The sequence below is a fragment of the Rana temporaria genome, chromosome 6, assembly GCF_905171775.1.
Source record: "Rana temporaria chromosome 6, aRanTem1.1, whole genome shotgun sequence".
Taxonomy (NCBI): domain Eukaryota; kingdom Metazoa; phylum Chordata; class Amphibia; order Anura; family Ranidae; genus Rana; species Rana temporaria.
The window spans coordinates 8,160,258-8,186,001 of NC_053494.1; the positions used below are offsets into that span (position 1 = coordinate 8,160,258).

The window sequence follows — 25,744 nt, forward strand, 5'->3', positions numbered from 1 at the left end:
CTCCTCCTCCTTTGTGTGTCTAGCTGCGTGTTCCCGGCCACACTTCCCCTTTCTTCCCTCTCACCGCGCACTCCCTTCCCGCTCTACTCCGCCGCGCCACGTGATCTCCTCACCCCCCTACTAATATCCGCCATGGCCGCCGTCACCCAACCGGAGAGCGAGAAGCCGGAGGTGAAGGAAGGAGCGGAGGAGATGGAGAGCAACCCGGAGGAGGAAGAAGAAGAGAACATGGAGGAGGACGGCGAGGAGGGGGGAGGGGAAGACGAGGAGGAAGAGGACTTCACCGTCACCATCGGGGCCACCTACTCCTGTAAGAGGCAGGACGGCACCTACCGTGAGTACTTACCTCCTATCTATATCATATGTATATATTGTGTGTATAATACTCCCCCCTCCCCCACCCCTCAATCACCTACCTCTCCCCATCCCCCACCTACTCCTGTAAGAGGCAGGACGGCACCTACCGTGAGTACTTACCTCCTATCTATATCATATGTATTGTGTGTATAATACTCCCCCCCCACCACCTACCTCTCCCCATCCCCCACCTACTCCTGTAAGAGGCAGGATGGCGCCTACCATGAGTACCTACCTCTATCTTCTAATGTGTGTGTGTGTGTGTGTGTGTGTGTGTGATCACCTACCCCCCCACTCCTGTAAGAGGCAGGACGGCGCCTATCTATTTCACATATATATATTATACTCCCCTCCCCCCCCCCCATCACCTACCTCTCCCCATCCCCCACCTACTCCTGTAAGAGGCAGGACGGCACCTACCGTGAGTACCTACCTCCTATCTATATCATATGTATTGTGTGTATAATACTCCCCTCCCCCACCACTTACCTCTCCCCATCCCCCACCTACCGTGAGTACTTACCTCCTATCTATATCATATGTATTGTGTGTATAATACTCCCCTCCCCCACCACTTACCTCTCCCCATCCCCCACCTACCGTGAGTACTTACCTCCTGTCTATATCATATGTATATATTGTGTGTATAATACTCCCCCTCCCCCACCACTTACCTCTCCCCACCCATCCCCCACCTACCGTGAGTACTTACCTCCTATCTATATCATATGTATTGTGTGTAATACTCCCCCACCACCTACCTCTCCCCACCCATCCCTCACCTACTCCTATCTATATCATATATGTATTGTGTGTGTGTATAATACTCCCCCCCCCCCCCTCCTCCACCACCTACCTCTCCCCACCCCTCAGTCACCTACCTCTCCCCATCCCCCACCTACTCCTGTAAGAGGCAGGACGGCACCTACCGTGAGTACTTACCTCCTATCTATATCATATATGTATTGTGTGTGTATAATACTCCCCCCTCCCCCACCACCTACCTCTTCCCATCCCCCACCTACAGTGAGTACTTGCCTCCTATTTATATCATATATATATATATATATATATATATATATATATATATATATATATATATATATATATATATATATATATATATATATATATATATATATATATATATATAATGTGTGTATAATACTCCCCCCCCCCCCCCCCAATCACCTACCTCTCCCCCCCTTCCACCTACCTCTCCCCATCCCCCACCTACTCCTGTAAGAGGCAGGACGGCACCTACCGTCGCCGTCAACTTACGACGCAGCTTTTACATATACATTGTACATTCACATGGGTCCCCGCCCCCAAGGAGCTCACAATCTAAGGTCCCCCTCACTCACATCCATATACTGGGGCCAATTTAGGCCGAAGCCAATCACCCTCCCAGCATACGGATTAGGTGACTTCTGAAGGCGATTGGCTCCTCTAGAATAGATTTTTTTATTTTTTTTTGTGCCCCTTTTCACTCTCAGGAGTATTTCAGGCGTTTAGGTGCAAAAAAATAGTAATACTCCCCCCCCCCCGTCATTCTCAATGTGAGACCCCGAGGGCATTCCCACCGAGGCGATGCGCTGCTGGGGGGGGGGGGGGAATAAAAAATATTAAATAACAAATCTCCCGCAAGCCGCATCTTTTACCGCGGTTTCCCATCGATTTCAAACGAGAGTGAGGAGCGGTAAAAACACCCTCCTCATTCCCGTTTGAAATCGACGGGAAACCGCGGTAATACGGCTCCGCAGAGGCGCATTGCCGGTGGTATTGACACTTTTTCGGCCGCTAGTGGGGGGGTTAAAACTGCACCGCTAGCGCCCCCGAATATCGCAGTAAATACGACGGTATAGCGGCGCTAAAAAAAATTGTGCCGCTATACTGCCGCTGCACCTCGCATGCCCATTGTGAAAGGGGCCTTAGGGGTATCGGAGTAAAGGGGGCGGGTGAATATAAATGTACCCCCCACACCTTTCACATAATTAACCACTTAAGGACCCCCCCTACCGACAATATACGTCGGCAGAATGGCATGGCTGGCCACATCCACGTACCTGTCTCTTTAAGTCCAGCCGTGGGGTCGAGCGCCGCGGGCGTGTGCATGTGACCGGGTCCGAAACTTCCGTGGCCGCGGGACTCGCGGACCCGATCGCCGCTGGAGTCCCACGAGCTGAAGAACGGGGACAGCTGTGTGTAAACACAGCTTCCCCGTTCTTCACTGTGGCGTCATCGATCGTCTGTTCCCTTTTATAAGGATACACAATCGATGACGTCACACCTACAGCCACACCCCCCTACAGTTAGAAACGCATATGAGGTCACACTTAACCCCTTCAGCGCCCCTTAGTGGTTAACTCGCAAACTGCAATTGTCATTTTTCACAGTAATCGGTGCATTTTTAAAGCAATTTTTGCTGTGAAAATGACAATGGTCCCAAAAATGTGTCAATTGTTCTAAGTGTCCGCCATAATGTCGCAGTCACGAACAAAATCACTGATCGCCGCCATTAGTAGTAAAAAAAAAAAAAAAAACGCAATAAGCGTTTATCGATTGGTTTGCGCCAAATTTATAGCGTTTACAAAATAGGGGATAGTTTTATTGCATTTTTTTTTTCTTTACCAAAAATATGTAGAAGAATACGTATCGGCCTAAACTGAGGGAAACGTTTTTTTTTTATATATGTTTTAGGGGGATATTTATTATAGCAAAAAGTAAAATATATTGAATTTTTTTCAAAATTGTCGCTCTATTTTTGTTTATAGCGCAAAAAATAAAAACCGCAAAGGTGATCAAATACCACCAAAAGAAAGCTCTATTTGTGGGGAAAAAGAGGACGCCAATTTTGTTTGGGAGCCACGTCGCACGACCGCGCAATTGTCAGTTAAAGCGACGCAGCGCCGAATCGCAAAAACTGTCCGGGTCTTTTAGCTGCCTAAAGGTCCGGGTCTTAAGTGGTTAATAAAAATAAAAAAAAATGAAAACCGTTTATCACTTTCCTTCCACTTCACAATTGTGTTACACGTTGTGTTTTTCTATCACATAAAACCCCAATAAAATACTTTTACGTTTTTGGTTAGAACATGGCAAAATGTGGAAAATTAAGGGGTATGAATACTTTTTCAAGGCTCTGTGCGTGTGCACAGAGCCTTGAAAAAGTATTCATACCCCTTAAAAATTTCCACATTTTGTCATGTCTCCTTTTATTCAATGATTCCGTATGATACAAAACACGTTCCTGATGCTTTCTATGGAGTGCAGAGATCGATCTGCTGCAGGAGTGTTGTCCAGTGAATGGGGAGGGAGGAGGACTGGCTGTGGGTCGGGCTCCCGGCTCTCTTCAGGGATTGGCTGGGAAGGAGATCCTCGGTCTTTCTGATTACTTATTGTATATTTTGTCTTTTCTTACAGACAATGCGGAGGTGGTGAAGACCAGAATGAACAAGCAGGCCGGGAGGGAGGAGTACTTTGTCCATTACGACGGCTGTGAGTACAACATCTGAGACTCCGTGTCACCCGCACACATTGTACCGTTTCCTCTTTTTTTTTAGTCTCCTTTCTATGAGTTTTTTTTATTTTTTTCCTGTACTTTTCATGTTGGCAATTAAAGGGTAAGTTCACCTTTTCAGGTTTTTTTTTTTTTTTTCCCCTCCATATTACTGGGGCCCAGAGGAGTTTGGCGAAGCCACGGCCTCGCCTAAAATCCTGCTCACCGCGATCCTGGGAAAAGTCTGCAGACTACGCCAAGGCCGTGACCTTTTACCAGGGTCACAGCGAGCTGCGGACAGGATTTTTTGAGGCCGCGGCCATTTCCAGGATTGCTGCGGGCAGTATATTTTAGGCCAGGCTATGGCCTTTTCCCAGGATTGCAGCGGACTATGCCAAAGCTGCAGCCTTTTCCCAGGGTCGCAGCTATCTGCGGGCAGGATTTTTTTAGGCGAGGCCGCGGGCTTTTCTTAGGATCGCGGCAGACTAGGCCAAAGCCGCAGCCTTTTCCCAGGATCGCTGTGGGCAGGATTTTTTAGGCGAGGCCGCGGCTTCGGCCTATTCCGCAGGGTTTTCCCAGGATCGCGGCTGACTAAGCCGCAGCCTTTTCCCAGGATCGCTGCGGGCAGGATTTTTTAGCACAGACCATGGCCTTTTCCCAGGATCGCTGCGGGCAGGATTTTTTAGGACAGAACGTGGCCTTTTCCCAGGATCGCTGCGGGCAGGATTTTTTAGGCGAGGCTTCGGCCTAGTCCGCAGTGTTTTCCCAGGATTGCAGCGGACTAGGTCAATGCCGCAGCCTTTTCCCAGGATCGCTGCGGGCATGATTTTTTAGGCGAGGCCGCGGCTTCGGCCTAGTCAGCGGTCTTTTCCCAGGATCGCAGCTGATGAAGCCGCAGCCTTTTCCTAGGATCGCTGCGGGCAGGATTCTTTTTAGGCGAGGCTTCGGCCTGGTCAGCGGTCTTTTCCCAGGATTGCGGCTGACTAGGCCAAAGCCACAACCTCGCCTAAACTCCTGTCCGCAGCTTCTTAGGACTGATGTCCATCGGGGGGGGGGGGGGGGGATATCGAATCATGAATCGAGTTTTTTGGGGGGGAGGGGGGCGGGCAAAATCGGCCAGCTCTAGCCAACACTGAATAATCCTGGGCACTCCCCTGGTACCCCGCTGTACATAGCAGGCATCTTCTACCTTTGCTGCTGGAGTATTGGATCATAGGTATTGCAATTCACAACCCTGGAGGGAGTATCCATCATAATGCTCACAATGGCAAGCGCTCATTGGTCAGATGTCCGAGGCTGCAGCTTCCAGTAAGGTGTCCCAGAATAAAAAAATATTGGTTCTGATTGGTCGTGTGGTCATACCTACCGTTGAGCACCTGCCATTGCAAGCATTTAGACAGACGCTCACCCCAGCGGTGTACAGATCTCTACACCAGTTGAATGGGGCCAACACAATGTACAGAGGGGCGGGGTCAGAATATTTGGAATTCACCTTTTTGTGAAAAGGGGAACTTGCCCTTTCATCTGTAGGACTTCACCGTTCTCCACACACATTTAGGATTACTATGGAAGACGACTTCAATGCAGGGGCCACTTCATGTCTTGGTAGTTCTTGTACCATCTTTTCCCTTCTTGCCTTTTTTAAATATGTGACCGTTGGTTCTCTTACCTGTGACCTTATTTTCTTTTTTTTCTTTTTTTTTTTTTATTGAAATGTTTGACACCTAAAAGAAGCTTGATCCAGAAAAGTGAGACTGAAAACAGAAAAAGCTGGATAGTGCAGATAAAAACAATTCACTGAACCCACAATAGTAAAATCAGTCTATATGCAGTAAAGCATGCTAGTTATACTCACTGTGCAACCTAAGGGTAAAAAGGCTGTCTTCTCTGATCCTCCCCTTCGGGGGACAAGCTGCACATGCTCAGTTTGGTGTGTATTGCTAGAGTTTTGTTTTGGGAGAGCGCATGTGATCAGCACAGGTCCAATCGGCACTGTCTAGACCGTTCTTGTAGTCCCCTTGGCGTGAGCCAGTAGTTGGCCCGTTCTTGTAGTCTCCTTATCTTTGGTTCCTGCATTGTCTGCCTCAGAATATCCATCTCGGCTTGTACCCCTCCTTTGCTGTCAACCTCGTTGGGGTGTTTACAGCTACAGTTGGGGTTTGGCGCTCCATTGGAGGGGTTTCTGGTCAAATGTCTGGATTAAGACTGGCTATAGATTATCTGCAGCTTTTTCTATGGTCAGATGGAAAAAGTGGAACAGATTCCTCCATCTACTACACTGAACTGTGTGGATGGAAGAATCTCCAAACTAGGCCAAGCTTCCATATCTTGCTAGTTGGCCCCTGCTGGCTCACAATACCTGAACATTCTGATTGGCGCCAACAGGGGTGACTAGCAAGATGCTGAAGCTTGGCACAGCGGGAGATTCTTCCATTAATGCTAATCTGTGTGAATGGAGGAATCTCCCACTGGGGCCAAGCTTCAGTATCTTGCTAGTCAACCACACTGGCTCTCAACCTTAATGCCTGCACCCAATCAGTATGTTTAGGTATTGAGAGCCAGCGGGGCCAACTAGCAAGATACTGAAGCTTGGCCCAGTGGGAGATTCTTCCATCCACACAGTTCAGCCTAGTGGAGGAATCTGTTCCACTTTTTCCATCTAACCATAGAAAATCTACAGATAATCTATAGGTGTATGGCCAGCTTAAGTCACTGTATTGCACGTTCACACTTTATCTATTTTATTTGCATTATAATGTTACTAATCCCAGCACTCCGCATTCACTGTTTCTGGTCTCCCACAGAACATGGAAATGCAAGTTTTAGTAAATCTAAACTGCTAAATATCTTTTCTCACCAGCAGTATATAGCAGTCTTGCGACTTCTATCAGTGTCTGGTTAAAGCTTGTAGGAGGAGTTTCATTTTCCTTTGACCCCTGCAGGACCCCTAACCCTCTGTCTGGACAGTGCTGATTGGCTCTGTGCTGATCACATGCACGCTCCCAAGAAGAGAACATTTTAGCAATACACACCAAACACTAGTTAGAGGTTGTTTGCACTATAGTTGTGTTCTCCCTGTAGACCCTTTGGGGGGGGGGGGTGTTTAGTCTTGTTGATGACACCATAACACAAAGGGTGTCACAGGGTTTGGTCCACGTGGAGAGGGCTTTCCCATGTTGCAGATTACAAAATTATTATGCCCGTTTGGTGACCGGGGTCAGTGTATCCAGTGAGTGCAATATAAACATTTTCGGTGGTGGTCTCGCGTCTTGTTTGATTTGACTCATTGTGTTCTGAACAAAATCATGAAAACACATCTGATGGACCTCCAGGCTGTATATTGTCATCACAGGCTGCTTGTGAACACTATGTCCCCAGAAGTATGCAAAAGGCTAACACCACCTTAATACCTTGTTATGGCCATACTCCGGGTGTAACATGGTGCCCCGCAACCCTCCGTTCCCCCTCAGTGTGTAGAGGTTCTTGTCGTGTCCCGTCCCCCCCCCCCCCGCACCCCCAGAAGCTATCAGATTTGAAATGGACATGGCTGTAATGGGGGCGCCACCTGCATGGCCACATCATTGAGATCTGTGAATGAAATGAGCTACAAGTCCTGGACTTCTCAATAGAACACAAATGTGGTGATCACCATACTCCTCCTAGACCATTGACTCTTCCTCCAGCTCTCTAACTTGGCATTCATACCTCGGTGTGGTAATGGAGAAAAGATTCTGCAGAAGCCTGGCATTGCATCCGCCATCAATCAGTTGCAATGTTTTGTAGAATCGTTTGCAAAAAAGTGTATGCACATCATTTTTATTTTCCTGCAATTATATGTGCATATAATTTTTTTTTTTTTTTTTACGGCCAAGCCCACCAAAAAAAACATTCCTAGCTTGCATGTCTGCAGCATTGATCTGATGCTACAGCTGTCATCTGCAGACTGAGAACTGAGCGATCACATAACCGTTGGTCGCTTGGTTCTCTGCCTTCAGAGAGCCGTGTCTGTCTAGTCGGCGGTTCTCCCAGGCTTGTGGGTGGATCCCAACATTGTCGGGATTCCTGCAGAGCCTGGACTGGCTCTGTGTAGCCCACTGTTGGCTCAATACACATCACAGGAGTGCAGAATGAAGTGTGACCTACAGGAGAAGTATAGTCAAAAGAGCTTTGGCCATGCTTCTGCTTTATAAATATGGAAGCTAGCCCTAGAAAATGTAGCAAGCCCTGCCTTGGCATCTCTGAACAGTGGAATCCAAGTCGAATGGTGGCTTTGACTCTTCATTTCTTGAGTCTGCCTTAAAGCGGAGTTCTATCCAAAAGTGGAACCTCTACCTATATTCCCCCTCCCCTTCGGTGCCACATTTGGCACCTTTTTAGGAGGGAGCAGGGACCTGTTTTTGGCAGGTCCCTGCTTCCGGGAGATGGCGCCAGAAGCAGGGGCCAAATTAAAAAGCGCATGCGCAGTAGGGAACTGGCTGTAAAGCCGAAAGGCTTCGCGGCTGGTTTCCCTTAGTGGAGATGGCGGCGACAGCACCTGAAAGCCAATGTGAAAATTGTCTGGGGTGCCGACATCCTGGGCTCCATGGACAGGTAAGTGTCCTAAAAAGTCAGCAGCCGCAGTATTTGTAGCTGCTGACTTATTTATTTTATTTTTTATTTTCTCCAAAAGCTTGAATATGCCGTCAATTTGGCTAGCAGTGCTGTGGAGGGGGCGGCACAGCCTTGGCTCAGGATTAGGCAGCCTTGGCATTCCTGTTCTGGAATTCCAAGTCTCATGGGGCATTGCAAAACTGGTGTCCCTACAGGGATCATGAGGATCGGTTTGGCACATCTGGAGTGCCATGGCTGCCTACCCCTGGTCTAGCTTGTGGGTACTCGCAGAGTTCAAAGCATGGTTGTTGGGTACATTTTACAAAATGACAGCTTGCAAGTTCCTAGTTCCCAGGACATTGTGTTTTTTTCTCTTTTTAATTAACATTTCTTGTATTTCTGGTTCCCCTTGTCTTTTTTACCATCATATAAATGGGGAACAGCTTGTTCAGTGACCTGAGACATGTTCATACTCCGTGTTTGTTTTGTGATTGTTGATAATGCTATTTTTCCCACAGACAAAATCCTGAACCCGGATTACAAGCGGTTTTCAGGAAACCATTGACATAGACCTCAGTAGGGGTGTTCTGGCACTGGGCACGGCTGAACCAAACTGGTGGTTAGTTCTCTCCCCTCCTGGTTTGCACTGTTCTGTATGGAAGTGTTCAAAACACCACAGTGATCTTTGCTTCTGTGCTCACCTGCATTCACCTGAAGCAAACAAGTGAATGGTACCGGGACCACCTCTTCCAAGCAGTCCCAGGTGCGGTACACTTAAAAGACTAAGACCCCTTTCACACGTGGCGGATCAGTAATGATCCGCCCCGTGAACCTCTGCTTGCTCATCGGAGATTGCTCCTTTGATCCCCGCTGATGACAGGGCGGTCCCCGCACACAGTGCAGGGACCGCCCTGTCTTTTTCTCCGCTCTCCCCTATGGGGGGATCGAATGAACACGGACTATCTGTCCGTGTTCATCCGATCAGACGGATGGAAAAATAGGTTTTTCCTCCTTCACACTTAGGCGGGTCGGATGTCAGCGGGCATGCCACCGCTGACATCCCCGGCTCCATAGAGGAGCACGGAGCGCCCGTTTAGGTCCGCAAAAAAAAAACTGTCAGGCGGGCCTGAACGGGCCACCCGTGTAAAAGAGCCCTAAAGTGATTGTAAACTTAGGCTTGCTTATATGTGCTGAAAATATTTCCTAGATGTGCGCCGTTTAGGAGATATTTCATGTACACTGCGCTGATGTCTTCACATGCGCAGTAAAGAAACGGCCGCCTGTGCCGTTGATTTCCCAACATGTGTCGTGAATAGTGAGGCTCCGGCTCATCACAGAACCGGAGTCTGTGGCCCCAGAAGGAAGACGGGCGAAGATGGATGCTTCCACCAGTGGGGGATTCCTTTGTAGGTAAGTGCCACATAATGGGCTATTATGGGATGCATACTAGCCCATTATGCTTTTACTTTGCAGGGGAACAAAGAGGAAGTAGAACCCATCAGGGTTTACTTCCTCTTTAAGTTCACATTTACAAAAAATTAACAAATGCACATCTATCTTTTGCAGATTAAATGTGCTTTTTTTTTTTTATTATTTTTTTTTTTTTAAACTGGAGCCCGCAAAGCATTGCACCTGGGTTCATCAGATCGTGGGTGCAATGCAGGTCTCCTGCATACTGTCAGTGTAAGCTGTCGGCTCGTACCTCCGATATGGGCAAGCAGTTACGGACAGGAAGAATCGAACTACCACAGTGATCAACGGCACCCTGGTAGTTAGTCGAACTACAAGACCGTTGCAAAAGCTGTCGGTAATTATACTTCACATTCACAGAACCGTGACCCCAATCCCTATGCGAATCCTCGCACAGCTGCTTAAATTTTTTTTTCCTTTGACAGCGAGTTTGGGGAGAAGATCCCCACTCCTGCAGCCTCTCCCTGATCAACAAGACAGGAACGTGTTGCATGGTCCACCTTAATGGGTGGAACCTGTAACATGTTCCCAAAGGTGATCTTGTCCCTTTAAAGCAGAACTAAACCCTCCTATCACTCAGTCAAGCAACTGCCATGGTTCTGCCCATGTGATCAGTTATGACTCCAGCCATTTGATTGGTTTGAGAGCACAACCAATGGGACGGCATTCCTGTCGTGTCAGGGGGAATAGAACAGTTTCTTGAGATTTTAAAATTGATGGTTTTAGTTCTGCTTTAACCATTCCTGTGCCTTATTGGGGGCACTCAAAGGAAGCAGACCAAGGGGGTGAGCCGTGCCCAGTAGGGTTAGAATTGGCAAGGTGACAACACTTTGAATTGGCAGACATGATCCAAATTTCAAAATTGCCTTTTTTTTTTCTCCACTCTGCTATAATTAGTTTGTGATTTATTTCTGCGTGAAATTGATGGCAAACTCGTTGGCAGGGATGCATTTTACTTTTTTTTTTTACCAACTTTTTCCCTTTTTCCCTTTTTTTTTTTTTTTTTTTTTCTACTTGGTTTCATTGTGAAACTTTATTCATTCACCATGTTGCAGTCTCCTAAAGCTGAACTCCAGGTACGAATTTAATTGTTTTTTTTTTTATCTGGCAAAGATATCTGTGTACTTGTGCAACAACTGCCATTGAAAATCCAGATATTTCCTTGCAAAAAGTAGCATTTGCGTCTTCAGCTTAAACAGAGCTGTGGGAGGGGCTCGGCAGGCTCCACCCACTCCAGGCTACCTGCAAAAAACTGTATCGGGGAGAAACCAGTCGCCCCACACAAGGAGAGCGAGGACAGCAGTGAGCGGTCTTTGCCTCTATACAGGAGCTTTCTGTAATCCAGTGTCAGTGCATTACTGCGCAGATCTGGGAGAAATGGACGCCAAGTTTCCGGAAGATTACACATTATATTTGCTTAACCTGGAGTTCAGCTTTACATTTTTGTAATACCTGTCGGAGCTCAGAATTGAGTTTTCCCCATTTTTTTTCTCACTTTGTTTTATTATGAAAATTGCTTATTGTGAGCTCGCTTTTCTCCCACAGTGAACCGCCGCCAAAACGAGTGGGTGGACAAAACCCGACTGGTGCTGCCCAAGCCAGTGAAGGAAGAGGAGGAAGAGGAGGAGGAAGAAGAAGAGGAGGAGGAAAAGAAAGAGGAGGTGGGCAATGGACCGGACCAGAAGGCCTTGGATAATGGAAAAACGCCCCAGAAAGCAAAACCGGAGGAGGGCGAGCCTGAACCGAAGGTAACACGAGGCGCAAGTACCACCCCGTCAGCTCTCACCGCATGTTTGGAATTGTTCGTTCCGCTGATGGCGGCTCGGTGCCTCTGGCGGTTTTATGTGCGCTTGTGTCTGTGCCAGAGACGTGGCGTCTGATGTAGCTAACGTTCATCCTGACCGGTCTAATGTGTGCATGTGGAAAATTTCCACTGGTGCCGAATGGGGGGGACTGGATGAATCTCAAGTGTTTTATTTCCGGTGTTCCATGAACACCTAACTAGTGTTCTCTCAGCCCATGTTGGGAGCCTTCTGCCAGCATCTTTAACCCCTCCCGGCATCCCCCTAAAACTTGAGGGGGGGCCATAAAGATTGGCTGATCATGTGACCAGTGTGATTGGCTGTCACATGATTTGGAGCTAGTCCTGCCGGGTCCAAGAGCCGTCGTTCACAGCTGCTTCTTTGTGCTGTGAGCCCACTCTTAAACATCGGCTACCCAAGGAATGCGTATGCGCGGCATTTGTGGGAATTGAAGCCCCACCCTTTTGCCGCCGCACATGTTAGGCAGTCATAAAGGGGTTAGAGGTAGTAAACCGCATTCAAAAAAAATATATATTGGACCCTGCGCAGTTGAAATCCTAATGTACTAGTATGTACACTAGCACATTATGACAGATGTACCTGAAAACGAAGCCCTCCCAGCGGCGCGATGTCGCCACTGAAGGCGCTTCCATCTTCCCCGGTCGTCTTTCTGGCTTTGTGGGCTTCGGCAATGAGAATGGCCGGGCCAGCGGGGACGGCTCTGAAGGAACAGCACTGGTAATACCGTTCCTTCAGAGTACATGCGTCACCGGCTGCATCTCAAGTAAATAATATCTCCTAAACGGTGCATTGTTAGGAGATATTTACTGTACCTATAGGTAAAAATCATACATGGGAGTTAACTCCCTCTTTAAGATTGGTAAATGCGCAGCAGCTGGGGCAATACACATGCCGCAATGCTTTGCATTGTGCCGAAGCTCGAATTGCACCCGCTGTCGACGAGGATTAGTGCCCTCTGAGAGCGGCCCATTTAATGTTCTTGTGCTGTAATGGCCCCCAAAAACATGCAATGCCGTAAAGCAGGAGATGGTGGTAAAAATGGCCATGGTACTGGGATGCCATCCTCTGAGATTTGGTGACAAATGTTTGGTTGGAGGTCCCATGCTGTCCTACCACAGCCAATATCCCCTTTAAGTCTCCAGCAGAACTTTTTACTCCTATTTTTTGGAATTCTGTACTGCAAAGGTGCTCTGAATTTAATTGAATGCAATATGACTGCAGTGGACCATCACTAGAGACCTCCAGACACTTGTCACTAAACCCCAGAAGATCCGTGAGGGCCTGATGTGTTTAGTGTTTGGAGACATTGGCTTGAAATACCATGAACCTCTCCAGAAGTCGAAACCAAAAACGTTTTTGAAATTTTTCATTTTGGTTTAAAGCTACTGGGGTCCATTTTTAAGGCAGAGGTTTAATTCCACTTTAAAGATTTGCCTGTGTATAGGGGAAGTCTACCTCTGTAGTCAACAGATGGCTGTTGGCATGATGGAGCAGAAAAGGGACATGAGATTGTGCATCAACTGCCTCAGCCCATGGAGGCGATCAGGGACCACCATGTTCTCCCCCCACCCCATTCAGTCCATGAATTTGTGCCATGGACTCTATGTGGTAAAACGCACGTTTTACCAAGAGCGGAACACAATAGTGTGGGGTCAACCTTTAAAGCTCAACTCTGAACACAATAAGCTTACTAGGGTTGAGGCAGCTGAAGACTCTGTTGCTTCAAAAGCCACTCCTGTGGTTATGGCCCTCTTCTAAATCCTGGCAAATCTCCTCTCCGTGTTGTAGAATTTAGTCAAGTGCCTATACAGTGGAACCTCGGATTTATGAGAATAATCCGTTCCAGGAGAATATCAAAGCGAGTTTCCCCATTTAAAGTCAATGGAAGTGAAGGGAAAGTGGCCACACACTGGAACGAGGAGTTTGCTAGATGGCAATCTTTATTGTCGCATGCCAGACAGATGATCCAAGACCAAGGATAACGTTTCACATGGCTATACTGTGCTTGTTAACAAGCATGGTATATCTGTGTGAAACATTTACCTTGGTCCTGTATCATCTGTCGGGCATGTGACAAAGATTCCCGTATAGCAAACCAGTGTGCGGTCACTATCTTCTACATGAGTGACGGTGGTGAGCACCTGGAGAGAGACGTTGCACCTCGTTGTTCTGAGCGGTGTGTACTTTGTGTTGTGAACACTAATAAGCTTACTGGGCCCAGACTTGGGCTTTAAGATCAGTAGTCTGGTCAATATGGCTTATAGACTATCGACAAAGCCAACACCTAAATGTGGAGATTTGCCAAGATGAGGACCATCACCATGGCTTTTGAAGCAAATTTGATTTCAGCTGCTTTAACCCTAGTAAGTTTTTTTTTTTTTTTTTTTTTTTTTTTTTTTTTTTGCGCTCATAGTTGGGCTTCAAAGGCTGACCTCACACTGATGTTATGCTCTTGGCAAGAACTGGGTTAAACCCATATTATAGTTCATGGCACAGATTCACAGCTTGAATGGAGGACAGTGTGGTGGTCATTGGTGGCATCCATGGACTGAGGCATTTGGTGTAAGACTTCATGTCCCTTTCTGCTCATCTATTGTGCTAACCGATATCTGTCGACTAGGGAGGTAGACTTCCCCCATACATGAGCTTATCATGGGTTCAAAGTGGAATTAAACCTTTTCTTAAGATTGCCCCCAGGAGATTTGAATTATAATGGATTTTTGTGCCAGATCCCCCTCCAGTGCTCTGTTGGAACCTTCAGCTGTCACTTTCATCTTCACCCAATCTTCTTCTTTTTTTTTTTTTTTTTTTCTTAAGTTTGGACTCTTTGGATCAGGCTGTGTTCAGGAGTCTCTTCATGGCAGAGTGATGTAAATGTACGTTGAGCTGCATGGCTCGGTGTACATATACACTGACTGGCATGGAGAAGGGTGTATGATGCCTCCATCATAAAAGTCCTACCTGTCTGCTCTTTTTACTTTTTTATTGCTGATTTACTCATCTTGCAGGCTGTCTCTGTTTACAGCTTACAGCTCTATAAATGGCTCCAGCAGCCATTTTCTCTGGAATAAAAATAAATTTCATTTGGGGCTCCTTCACTTTTGCTTTCTGAAGAGCCATGTGCGTTAGTATCGCTCTTCAGAAAGCATGCGACAGGCGGTGAGGTTGTGTTGTATCGCCTTCTCGCTAACTGCTTGAGCCCTGCACCATCGTGCTGCAACTGCGTGAATTGCATGTAGCGCTTGCAGCCTGGTCCTATTCACTTGAATGGGTCACATTTAGTGGGAGCAATGCCCGCTGAAAGTGATGGGTGGTACAGTTCCGTGACGTGGCCACAAAGGAAACCACCATGGCATGTTGATACCCCTTTGCCCGCTGCTTCTGCAGTTGCTGGGCAGGTAAAAACATTTACTGCCTCAACTGATAGTGTGAACGAACCCTGAGTGCTTTCACACTCAGTGCCTGGGCGTTGGTGGTAAAATGCCGCTATTTTACTGTTTTTTTGACTGCTAGCGGGACGCCTTTAACCCCCGCTATCAGCTGAAGAAGGGTTAAAAGCACCGGTACAGTGGCTCTTTGGTGCTGCCCATTGATTTCAATGGGTAAGGGCGCTTTAGGAGCGGTGTATTCACCGCTCCTAATGTGCTGCAAAGAAGCTGCTGGCAGGACCTTTTCTGATGCCCTGCCAGTGCAACACTCTATTGTGAAAGCCCTCCGGCTTTCACGCTGGAGTGAATGACGCCACTCTTTCATGGCGCTTTGCAGGCGCTGTTTTTAGCGCTATGGTACCTCGGTGTGAAAGGGGTCTTAAAGTGGTAGTAAACTGCAGCTTAAAAGAAAAGCAATGGCATAGTATGCATTGTACTAGCACATTATGAAATGCTTTCCTTAGAACGAATCCCTTCAGCGGTGCACTGACAGGGCTTCCATCTTCACCCAGTCTTCCCTCTGGGTTCGCAGGCTGAGTTCGATGTCGCGCATGCGCACCGGAGCCCTCGGCTGCGGCACGGAGCTTTGAAGGGGCAGCACAGTATGCCAGATCTTCAGAGCGCATGCGTCGGTGATTTCGCCTGCCGCATCCAATGTGAATATCGAACATCACAAGTTTAGAAGATATTCACTGTACCCACAGGTAAGTATTATAGGCTTACCTGTAGGTACAAATTCCAAAAAAATTACTTTACTACCACTTTATTGTAGTAGTGCTTGTATATCACCGTAGAGATTTACACTGCAGTGAGGTGTCTGTGGGCAGCTCTGCCTTTTTATCACGGTCATGGATATTGGCAATTCCCAAGGTTGCCTTAATTCTAAAAGGTTTATGCAAGACTGAGGCCAGCGTTGCCCGTACTTTTCCTGAACGCTAGGCCAACAGTCATAGTAAAGTACTAAAGGTCACACAAAGGTAAAATATGATGACGGTGATGTGACTTTCTCTACTAAATGTTTCTCAGAGTTGGATGTCTGATTTATACCTACTGAAATAAAAGTTGGTGTTTTGGTAAAGTTGATGTCTTTCTTTACAATTGAGTGTTAGATTTGTCGACACCGGCTGTCTAATTCATACAGAAGGCTGAAGGTACATTCCTTCTCTTTGTAGTAATTGGGAGGACCTCGCATCCATTTTGGTCGTATTGACTTCTCTATCACAAAATGTCTTTGCTTATTTTTGCATATGAAATTTACCAAATGCATTTGTCTGAAATCATGTTCTTTTGCTGGTTTTTGGATTTTTTTTTTTTTTTCCTTAATAGTAGATTTTCTTATAATGGGTCTCTAAAGTAGAATTCCAGCCTAACCAGTCCTTTAAAAGTGCCCCTTACACCTATGCTGACCACCCCAAACTCGCTCATCCATGTCTTTATGGACCTTGCTTTGTGCACTGGTCCAAATCATTTGGTGGAGGAGGGATTATGGGGTTGGGTTTGGTCCCTTAGTTCCAGTGAAGGGAACTCCTAAGGCATCGGCATACCAAGACATTTTGGACAATTTCATGTCCCCAACTTTGTGGGAACAGTTTGGGGATGACCCCCTTCCTGTTCCAAGTTCCTTCACCCCAAACTCGCTCATCCATGTCTTTATGGACCTTGCTTTGTACACTGGTGCGCAGTCATGTTGGAACAGGAAGGGTCATCCCCCAAACTGTTCCCACAAAGTTGGGGACATGAAATTGTCCAAAATGTCTTGGTATGCCGACGCCTTAAGAGTTCCCTTTACTGGAACTAAAGGGCCAAGCCCAACCCCTGAGGAGACAAGCCCAACCCCTGAAAAACAACCCCACATAATTCCCCCTCCACCAAATGATTTGGACCAGTGCACAAAGCAATATCCATAAAGACATGGATGAGTAAGTTTGGGGTGGAGGAAATTGACTGGCCTGCTCTCGACTATATGGAACACCTTTGGGATGAATTTGAGCGGAGACTTTTCCATCCAACATCAGTACCTGACCTCACAAATGCGCTTCTGGAAGAATGGTCAAACCTTCCCATAGACACACTATTCTGGGAAGACCGTCCACAAGGTTTAGGAGTGTCTATGGCAGGGATATTTAATTAGCCGACCTCCAGCTGTTGCAGAACTACAAGTCCCATGAGGCATAGCAAGACTCTGACAGCCACAAGCATGACACCCAGAGGCATGATGGGAATTGTAGTTTTGCAACATCTGGAGGTCCGCTAATTGCATATCCCTGGTCTATGGGAATGTTTGACCATTCTTCCAGATGCGTTCAAGATGTTCGATGCAAAGGGTGGGCCATCTCGGTATTGAACACTACAGACAGACTGGGAAGTCCTTAAAGTTCGCGTGCGCCCCCACACCTCTGGCCAAATGCAGTATCGCACACCCATTGGCTTGAATTCTGCTCATTTTGCGAGACAACACTCACAAACCGAGTAAAAAAACAAAACAAAAACTCAGTTTCTTGTCTTTCAAAACGCTCATTAACCGTGTTACTTGTAATCCAAGGTCCCACTGTATTCGTATCTCATACCTGAGGAGGAGCACTGGGGAAGCAGACAGTCGGCACTGCTACAGTTATTGCCAAGCTCTTCTGGTTCCTGTGTCTCGGCACGGCTGTCATTCACAAAATGCTTGTTTTTGTTGAATACAAAGTGTTCTCTGATTGGATTAGGGGGAGAGGTTGTGACATTCTGATCCCCCATTGTGTCTAATCGGAAGACTCCTTGTATTCATTAAAATGGATGGCAATTTGTGGTTGGCGCAATGCTGAGTAAGCAACCCCCTGTAATGATTATGTAGAGGAGCGGCTGTCCAGGGCCGGACGCGGGCGAGGATCGCAGCAATCGCTGTAGTAGCACCAAATTCTACCGTGACTTGTCGGCTTCCCCAGCAGCCACTCTTGTATGAAATATGCATACTTGTATTGTGCTAAGTATATATATATATATATATATATATATATATATATATATATATATATAATTATTGTTATACCCCAGGTTCAACTTTGTGCCAGATATGTCTTTCCTCACCAGGACCTCCTGGCCTGTCTAAGAAAACCAGTAGGTGGAAGTGGTACTGTCTGTGAGGAGTCCTTATTCTGAATTGGCAGAGACGTTGGCATGCTTTGCATACCCAGAGGGATGGGCAACCACTTATAGTCCTGCCATGCAAAACATGGCCTTGTTGCACTGATCTTTGAAGAGCCTCATCCACATAAGGAGCATGACTTTGAAGCTCAACCAGAGAAAGTCATTGCCTGATTAGATGTTTTGTGCAGACCTTGCCGCTGATGTTCTGTCCCCCTACCATCTAACTACTTTCTTTTTCTAGAAAGCCAAGGTGGAGGTCCATGAAGCCCCTGCCGTGTCCTCTGGGGATTTTTCTGAGGAGTTGACCTGTCTGCTGTGCAATGAGCTGTTCAAGGATCCCGTCATGGTGGAATGTGGCCACAACTTCTGCCGCAACTGTATCGACAAGAGCTGGGAGGGTCGGGACTCCTTCACCTGCCCCGACTGTAAGGAAGTCATAACCGACAAGAGATGCACTACCAACCGAGCCCTGGCCAACCTGGTGAAGAAGACTGCCGGTTCTGCTGCCACCGTGACTCCTTCCAAACCTACCGAGAAGGAAAAGGCCCGTCCCATGGAGAAATGCCCTGAGCATGACGAGAGGCTGAAGCTGTATTGTAAGGATGACGGGACCCTGAGCTGTGTCATCTGCCGTGACTCCCTGAAACATGCAAGTCATAACTTCCTTCCCATCCTGGACGCGGTGGGCGTGTACAGAGTAAGTGGTTTGGTATGATGGCTGGTCATAAACTGTTGTGGTTGGGTGCTCCCTGTTATTTACCCTTTTTTTCGCCTTGTTCCCTCCAGACAGAGATGTCTGGTATAGTGTCTCCACTAGAGGAAGCCCTGAAGGTGACGGAACAGCTGACCAATGAGCAGAAGGACAAGATTGAGAAGCACAGTGTAAGTAAACATACAAGTGACTTGCAGGAACATATAGGAGGTTAAAGTGGTTCTAGAGTCGCAAGGTTTTTTTCATCTTAATGTTAACATCATAGCTTTGTAGCGTATCAGAATCTGCATCTGAAAGTTGGCATTAATCGTTGAATAGGGGATTGGCACAAGCCCACCTGGTGATATGTGATTACAGGCTTCAAAGAGAACAAGGGCCTAGCTAACACTGAAGACGGCACAGGGCTCATGGACAATGCTGCCCCTAGTGGCCAAAATATATTAACCACTTCAGCCCCGGACCATTTGGGTGGTCAAAGACCAGGCCACTTTTTGCAATTCGGCACTGCGTCGCTTTAACTGACAATTGCCCGGTCGTGCGACGTGGCTCCCAGACATTTACCTTTTTTTTTTTTTTTTTTTTTTTTTTTTTACTACAAATAGAGCTTTCTTTTGGTGGTATTTGATCACCTCTGCGGTTTTTATTTTTTGCGCTATAAACAAAAATGGTGACAATTTTGAAAAAAATAAAGTTTTACTTTTTGCTATAATAAATATCCCCCAAAAATATAAATCATGTTGGGTGTGGTGGCCTGGATGAATGGCACTGAGGGCGCTTTTACATTCTAACCACTCAGGCCAGGCAATATGTACCTCAAATTGTTGGGTGGCTTTGTATGCTAGTATTTGGAATTTTATTAGTCGGGTGAGCCTCTGTCATTGGAGGGATTGGGATTAGCAGAGAACGAAATTAGTTTATAAATGTCTTCATCAGTATAGCTCCACCAGAGATATCTTTAATATTGGCCTTAATTATTTAAAGGTGTTAACTTTGTTCTAAAATTTTAAATGTCGTACTTGCCTCCAATGTGCAGTTCATTTTGCACGGAGTGGCCCTGATCGTCCTCTTCTGGGGGTCCCTCAGCGGTGCTGGTGGCTCCCCTCCCCCCCCCCCCCCCCCCCACCCACCCACATCGGGTGTCCACGTTGGAGAAGCAAACTCCTTGGTGGGCACCCATCTGGGCGCGCTCCCAAGTACCCGCATCTGTGTTCATTCAAACAGAATGCAGGGCTTGGCTCTGGCATCATTGGGTTTGATTGACAGCAGCTGGAGCCAAAGGCTGCGCTGCTATTTATCCAATCGGGACACCAGCTTCTGAGAAAAAATAGCAGACGTTCAGCCCGTGTGTCAGCCCGTGTGTATGTCGGGACGTGCATGCTGGAAAACCAGCATCTGACCATGGTGCTCTAGTGGGGGGGCCAACCCCCCGTCAGAACACAGCAGCTTGGCAGGGGAGATCGATGAACTAATCTTGCATGGTTAGTACAGCGGCTTGACAGGAGATGAGTTTTTTCTTAATGCAACCTGCGGGGTTGATTGAAAATGAATGGTGTGTGTATGTGTGTGTGTGTGTGTGTATATATATCTATATATCTATCTGGCTTTACCTTCCAAATCGAGCCAAACTAATTTACATTTTTTTTTTTTTTTTTAATTCTTGATTAAATATTGGGGGTGCAACTGAAATTGTCTACTTAATGTAAATCCTCTCTGAACTGTAACGTCTCTCTTCCACCTCCAGTCCAACATGAAGGAGTACCGGGAGCACATTGATTCGGAGTTTGAGAAGCTGCACAAGTTCCTGAAGGAACGACAGGAGAAAGTGCTAGAAAAGCTTCACGAGGAGGGTGAGAGTCTACTGAAGGAAATGGAGACCAACGTGGGCAAGATGCAGGAGGGTGGAGACAACATCAAGGAGCATATCACTGTGGCCAAGGAGAGGCTGGATGATACGGACTCCATTTCTTTCCTGACGGTGAGTGCAGACGCCCAGATCTCATTGGATGTTGGTCTTCTAGTTGTCTTTGAATCTCCCCTTATATTTGTTTTTTTTTTTTTCTTCCTTTTTGCAGGACATCAAGACTTTCATTGAGACGTAAGTTAATATCATTGCTTTTAGCAATCTTATAGTAACAGTAATCCGTCGGCAAGCTAGAAATTATGTATTGCTAAAGAAATTAAGTTCCCAATTTTTTTTTATTAAAACGAAAGGGTCCTGTAGGGGTTTTCCTTCAAGGTCTTGAACTCCACTATTGAATTGGGGCCTTGCACTGTGCAACTTTTATACCATGAGAACGGCAGTTCACAGCCCCCCCTCAAAGGATAAAAGCACTAGTTATGACCAGAAGCATTGCAGGTTCTCTTGGTGCACAAACCACATCAAGATGGCCTTGACTAGAGAGGTTGCAGGTACTTTAACACTCACATTCCAGGGAGCCATCAGTTTGCAGGCTGTCATGAAACAGGCTCACATCAAGTTAGCCATGCCCAGACAAGGTGCGTTTTTTTCATGGAACGCGCTTGTATCAAGATGACCAGGCGAGTTGCCTTTTCTTGTTGAACTCTCATAGTGGTTGTATAGGTTCATTTAAAAAAAAAAACATACTTTCCACCACTGTGCAGTTCATTTTGCACAGAATGGCCTGGATCCTGCTGTTCTGGGGTCCCATGGCAGCTCCTCCCCGCAATGGCTAGCTAACCCCTCTGGGATGCTCTCTCCTGAAGGGGTTACCTTGCAGGCATGCTCCCTGTCATACACCCTGTGTCCATAGAGTATATGACTCGGATACTGCCCCCCCCCCCCCCCCTGGTGGCCGTGCCATTGGATTTTATTGACAGCAGTGTAGCCATTGCCATTATCAATCTATCCAATCGATGCCGAGACTTTGTGGAGAAAATGCCGTGGATGTGCAGAGCAGGTGCTCAGGTAAGTAAAACGGGGTTGGGGGGGGGGGAGGGGGCCTGCGACAGCCAGGTGTGTGTTCACCTTAATGCATAGGATGCATTTTAGGTTAAACACGAACCATTGCAGCCCCTTTAAGGTAGCCATGATCAGGTGAGTTGCCAATTCTCATGAAACACTTGCATGAAGGTAGCCATGACCAGGAGAGTTGCCGGTTCTTGTGGCATACTCAGGCTGGGTTCACATATGCTACTGCCGCGGGTCACAGCAGGGAGTCCGGTGTGTCCCTGTTCACCGATTTAGGTCTGAATTTTGCCAAAATTTGCACCTGAATCCGATCCAAAGGACCATTTTTAAATGTGCACAGTGGCCACCCAGGATGGCCACTGTGCACATTTAAAAATGGTCCTTTGGATCTGATTCAGGTGCAAATTTTGGCAAAATTCAGACCTAAATCGGTGAATCGGCTCCATTGAGTGCCAGTTACTCCTGTCATGCGAGTTGGATGCCAGCAAACCTGCATCCAATTTGCATTGGTGTGAACCCGACCTCACATGAAGGTAGCCATGACCAGGCGAGTTGCTAGTTCTTGTGGACGACTCGCATGAAGGTAGCCATGACAAGGAGTTGCAGAGTCTCTTGGGTCACTGCTGCTCTTGAGGGTCCTTCCCATTTGATTTTGCTGCTGCTTGGGCTTGCTCAATTGAGGCACATTGCTCAGTTAAACCTACACATATTGGGATTTATTTTTTACTTGTAGCAGAATACACTTCAATTTATTGAACATTTTTTTTATTTATGTCTATTAATAAAAAAAAGTGGTGATCAAATGGCACCGAAAGAAAGCGATTTGTGTGGAAAATATAAATTGGATTTGGGTACAGTGTTGCATGACTGCATAATTTCCAGTTGAGGTCGCTCAGTGCTGAATAGCAGAAGGATAAAATCTTCTGGAGGTCAAGTGGTTGGCCCCTTTCACCAGCCGTATGCAAATATGTGGCATCTAGGCGATGCGGCATCATATTTGCGTGAATTGCTGCTAATACACCTCTCCCGACAGTTACCATCACCTAACTGAAAGTTTTCGGACCACGTGATAGCCAATCATGGTGGTTACATGCAGTGCCGGCCCAAGACATTGTGCTTCCTGGTACCAAGAATGAAATGCTGCCCCCTAAAAAAAATTACACCCACCAAAATGCCCCCACATCCATTATTTTATATCATGATAACTAAAGTGGACCTATCATGTATATAGGAGTATAAAAAGGACCTGTTATGGCTCTATTCATGCAATTAACTCCACAGTGGAGCGGTCGTGCAGCAATTAGCCCCACAGTGGCGTGCGGGCGGCAATTTGCTGCCCCCCTGAAAGTGCTGCATGGTACCATCGGGTCCCATGGTAGGGCCGGCCCTGGTTACATGTTCCTTAGCCGTGCCCTGTCTTATAAACCTCTTAAAGGCCCGGGAGGTGCCGGCGCTAGGAGGCTAGTGAAATAGACATGCTGTGGAAATATTGCAGGCTACATGTTGCCTGCAATAGTTCTTAATGCTAAAGTGTCTGCTTACCCTGTAAGGGGATCCTGTGATGGTAGTTATATGGGATCACACTCGTACACGAGTTCAGATTTGTCAGATTTCAATGGGTGCTTTCTTGTTCAAGGTCATTGCCTCACTAGGTAGGTAACCCAGCACAAATATATGATGGGCCTAGAAGCCTGCACCTTCAAAAAAAGCCATCTTTTATTTTTCTTGCCAAGTTCTTGAATGTTAATAGGGATCCTGCTCTTTGCAGGGAAGCTGTTTTGCACCATGTACCCGTGTATGTCCCTCACTTTTAAGTTTTACTTCTGCTTTCCTTCCAGGTGTCAGCAGCAACAAAACGAGGTCATGTCCTCTGCTAACACTCTCATCGAGAAAGACCTGTGCCAGGGGACATTCAAGGGACCAATTCAGTACTCGGTGTGGAAGCAGCTCAAGTCTGTTGTCGTGCCATGTAAGTTCTGATTGAAAATTATTTTCACATTTGAGAATGGGTTACTTGTACAGGGCAGTTCAGTATTATCAAGCAAGGCATTTCTACCATGGTGTTTGCTAAGGACTTTTTTAATTCTAGTACGTGGGGGGGGGGGGCCTTGATGTATAGGGTTTATAATTTAAACAAAACATCCATACTCTCCCATGCTGCAGCATGCCAGCTCTAAGCCCAAGAACTGAGCGATCTCATGACCCCCTGATCACTCCATTCTGTCTCTTCGGAGCAGAGGGCGGTGATCTTTCACTGCTTTACGCGATTCCTGTCCTTCGTGGAAATTGGGCAGGTGTAGCTGGCTTTCGGCTCTCAGAGCTGAAGCAAACCGTCAATCGGGTGTCTTGGTGAATCCCAACAATATGGTCAGGACCCTTCTAGGGCAGTGATGGACAACCTTGGCACCCAAGATGTTTTGGAACTACATTTCCCATGATGCTCAACCACACTGCAGAGTGCGTGAGCATCATGGGAAATGTAGTACCGAAACATCTGGGGTGCCATGGCTCTCATCACTGTTCTAGGGGCTGCTCTGAAGTCAGCTGACGGCTAATTCTTGCTTGCTGTTGGCTGATTCTGAGTCACAGGAGAGCAAAATGGCTTTTTCTCCTCTTCAAGGAAATCTTTGGCCAGGCTATGCATATTCAAGTACTAAAAAATAGGCTGCTGGAGCATGGGGAGATGAACCAGTGATTTGATACTGGGGAGCATGGGGTATTTGTGCTGCTAGGTCACCGCTAGGAAGCGGGTGCAGACTGAGATGACTGGAGTCAAAGCAGGGAATGGGTAGGTGAGCTACCGCGTCGCTACTAGGAGCATATGAGCTAGGGGCTTGCTATGGGGGCATGAGGAAATGTGCTGCTGAGAGGTGAGAGCAAGGGAAGATGAGCTTCGAAAGCCCTGCTGGAAGGCAGGAACATAAAAACTGGGCTACCAAGTTGCTGCTGGAAGGGGAGCTGAGCTACAAAGTTGCTGCTGCTTTTAATATTGTGATCTTGGTATTGACCACCTCATTTAAACTAAAAATTGCTGTGCTTTGTTATCTTGCAGATCTGACTCCAATGCTGCTGGATCCCACCACGGCCCACCCCAATCTGATCCTAGCTGACGGGCTGACCAGTGTTAAATATGGGGACACCAAGCTCCCCCTCCCTGACAATCCAAAGCGTTTCAGCCAGTGTATTCTTGTGCTCGGCTCTCAGGGCTTTGATTCAGGCCGCCATTACTGGGAGGTGGATGTGGGAGACAAGACCGCTTGGGATGTCGGTATGGCCAGCGACTCCAGCAACCGCAAGGGTAAGATCAAGCTGAACCCCAAGAACGGCTACTGGGCAATCTGGCTGAGAAACGGCAATGCCTACAAGGCCCTGGAGTCCCCATCCAAGACCCTGGTTCTCCAATCCAAACCCAAGAAAATCGGAGTGTATGTGGATTATGAAGGAGGCCAGATATCTTTCTACAATGCCGACGACATGACCGCCATCTACACCTTCAATGCCACCTTCACGGAGAAGCTCTTCCCGTATCTGTCGCCATTCCTGCACGATTCTGGGCGCAATGCTGAACCCTTGCGTTTTGTTCATAACTGATCTTCTAGGTCGTGTTGGTGGAATCGTTAATATTGCATTGTTTTAATGTTTTTTTTCATAACTGCTTCCAGTTATTATTCTAGTTGAACAGTATTGCTTCACTATAGAGTAGTCTGTTGTCATTTCGTAAAAGATGTAAAAATAAAGGTTTAACCTGCACATGATGTAGATCTCACATTAGATGTATTTTTTTTGTTTTAATAAACAAAGTGAAATGTC

At 47.0% G+C, this 25,744-nt stretch overlaps 1 protein-coding gene across 1 annotated transcript; it reads left to right on the plus strand.

The window, feature by feature from the left end:
* LOC120943003 (nuclear factor 7, brain-like) lies at positions 1 to 25,744 on the plus strand. The gene is made up of 9 exons (XM_040356035.1): positions 1 to 334; positions 3,778 to 3,852; positions 11,459 to 11,661; positions 18,535 to 18,990; positions 19,080 to 19,175; positions 20,747 to 20,980; positions 21,078 to 21,100; positions 23,773 to 23,903; positions 24,987 to 25,744. Exons 1-9 carry the CDS (start codon positions 133 to 135, stop codon positions 25,523 to 25,525), a joined length of 1,959 nt encoding a protein of 652 aa, XP_040211969.1. The 5' UTR covers positions 1 to 132; the 3' UTR covers positions 25,526 to 25,744.

Excerpts from the sequence above, each read along its gene's own strand:
- LOC120943003 (XM_040356035.1), top strand. The coding sequence starts at position 133 with ATGGCCGCCGTCACCCAACCGGAGAGCGAGAAGCCGGAGGTGAAGGAA. Across the intron at positions 18,991-19,079 it reads ACGCGGTGGGCGTGTACAGA|ACAGAGATGTCTGGTATAGT; the intron begins GTAAGTGGTTTG and ends TGTTCCCTCCAG. Across the intron at positions 21,101-23,772 it reads ATCAAGACTTTCATTGAGAC|GTGTCAGCAGCAACAAAACG; the intron begins GTAAGTTAATAT and ends CTTTCCTTCCAG.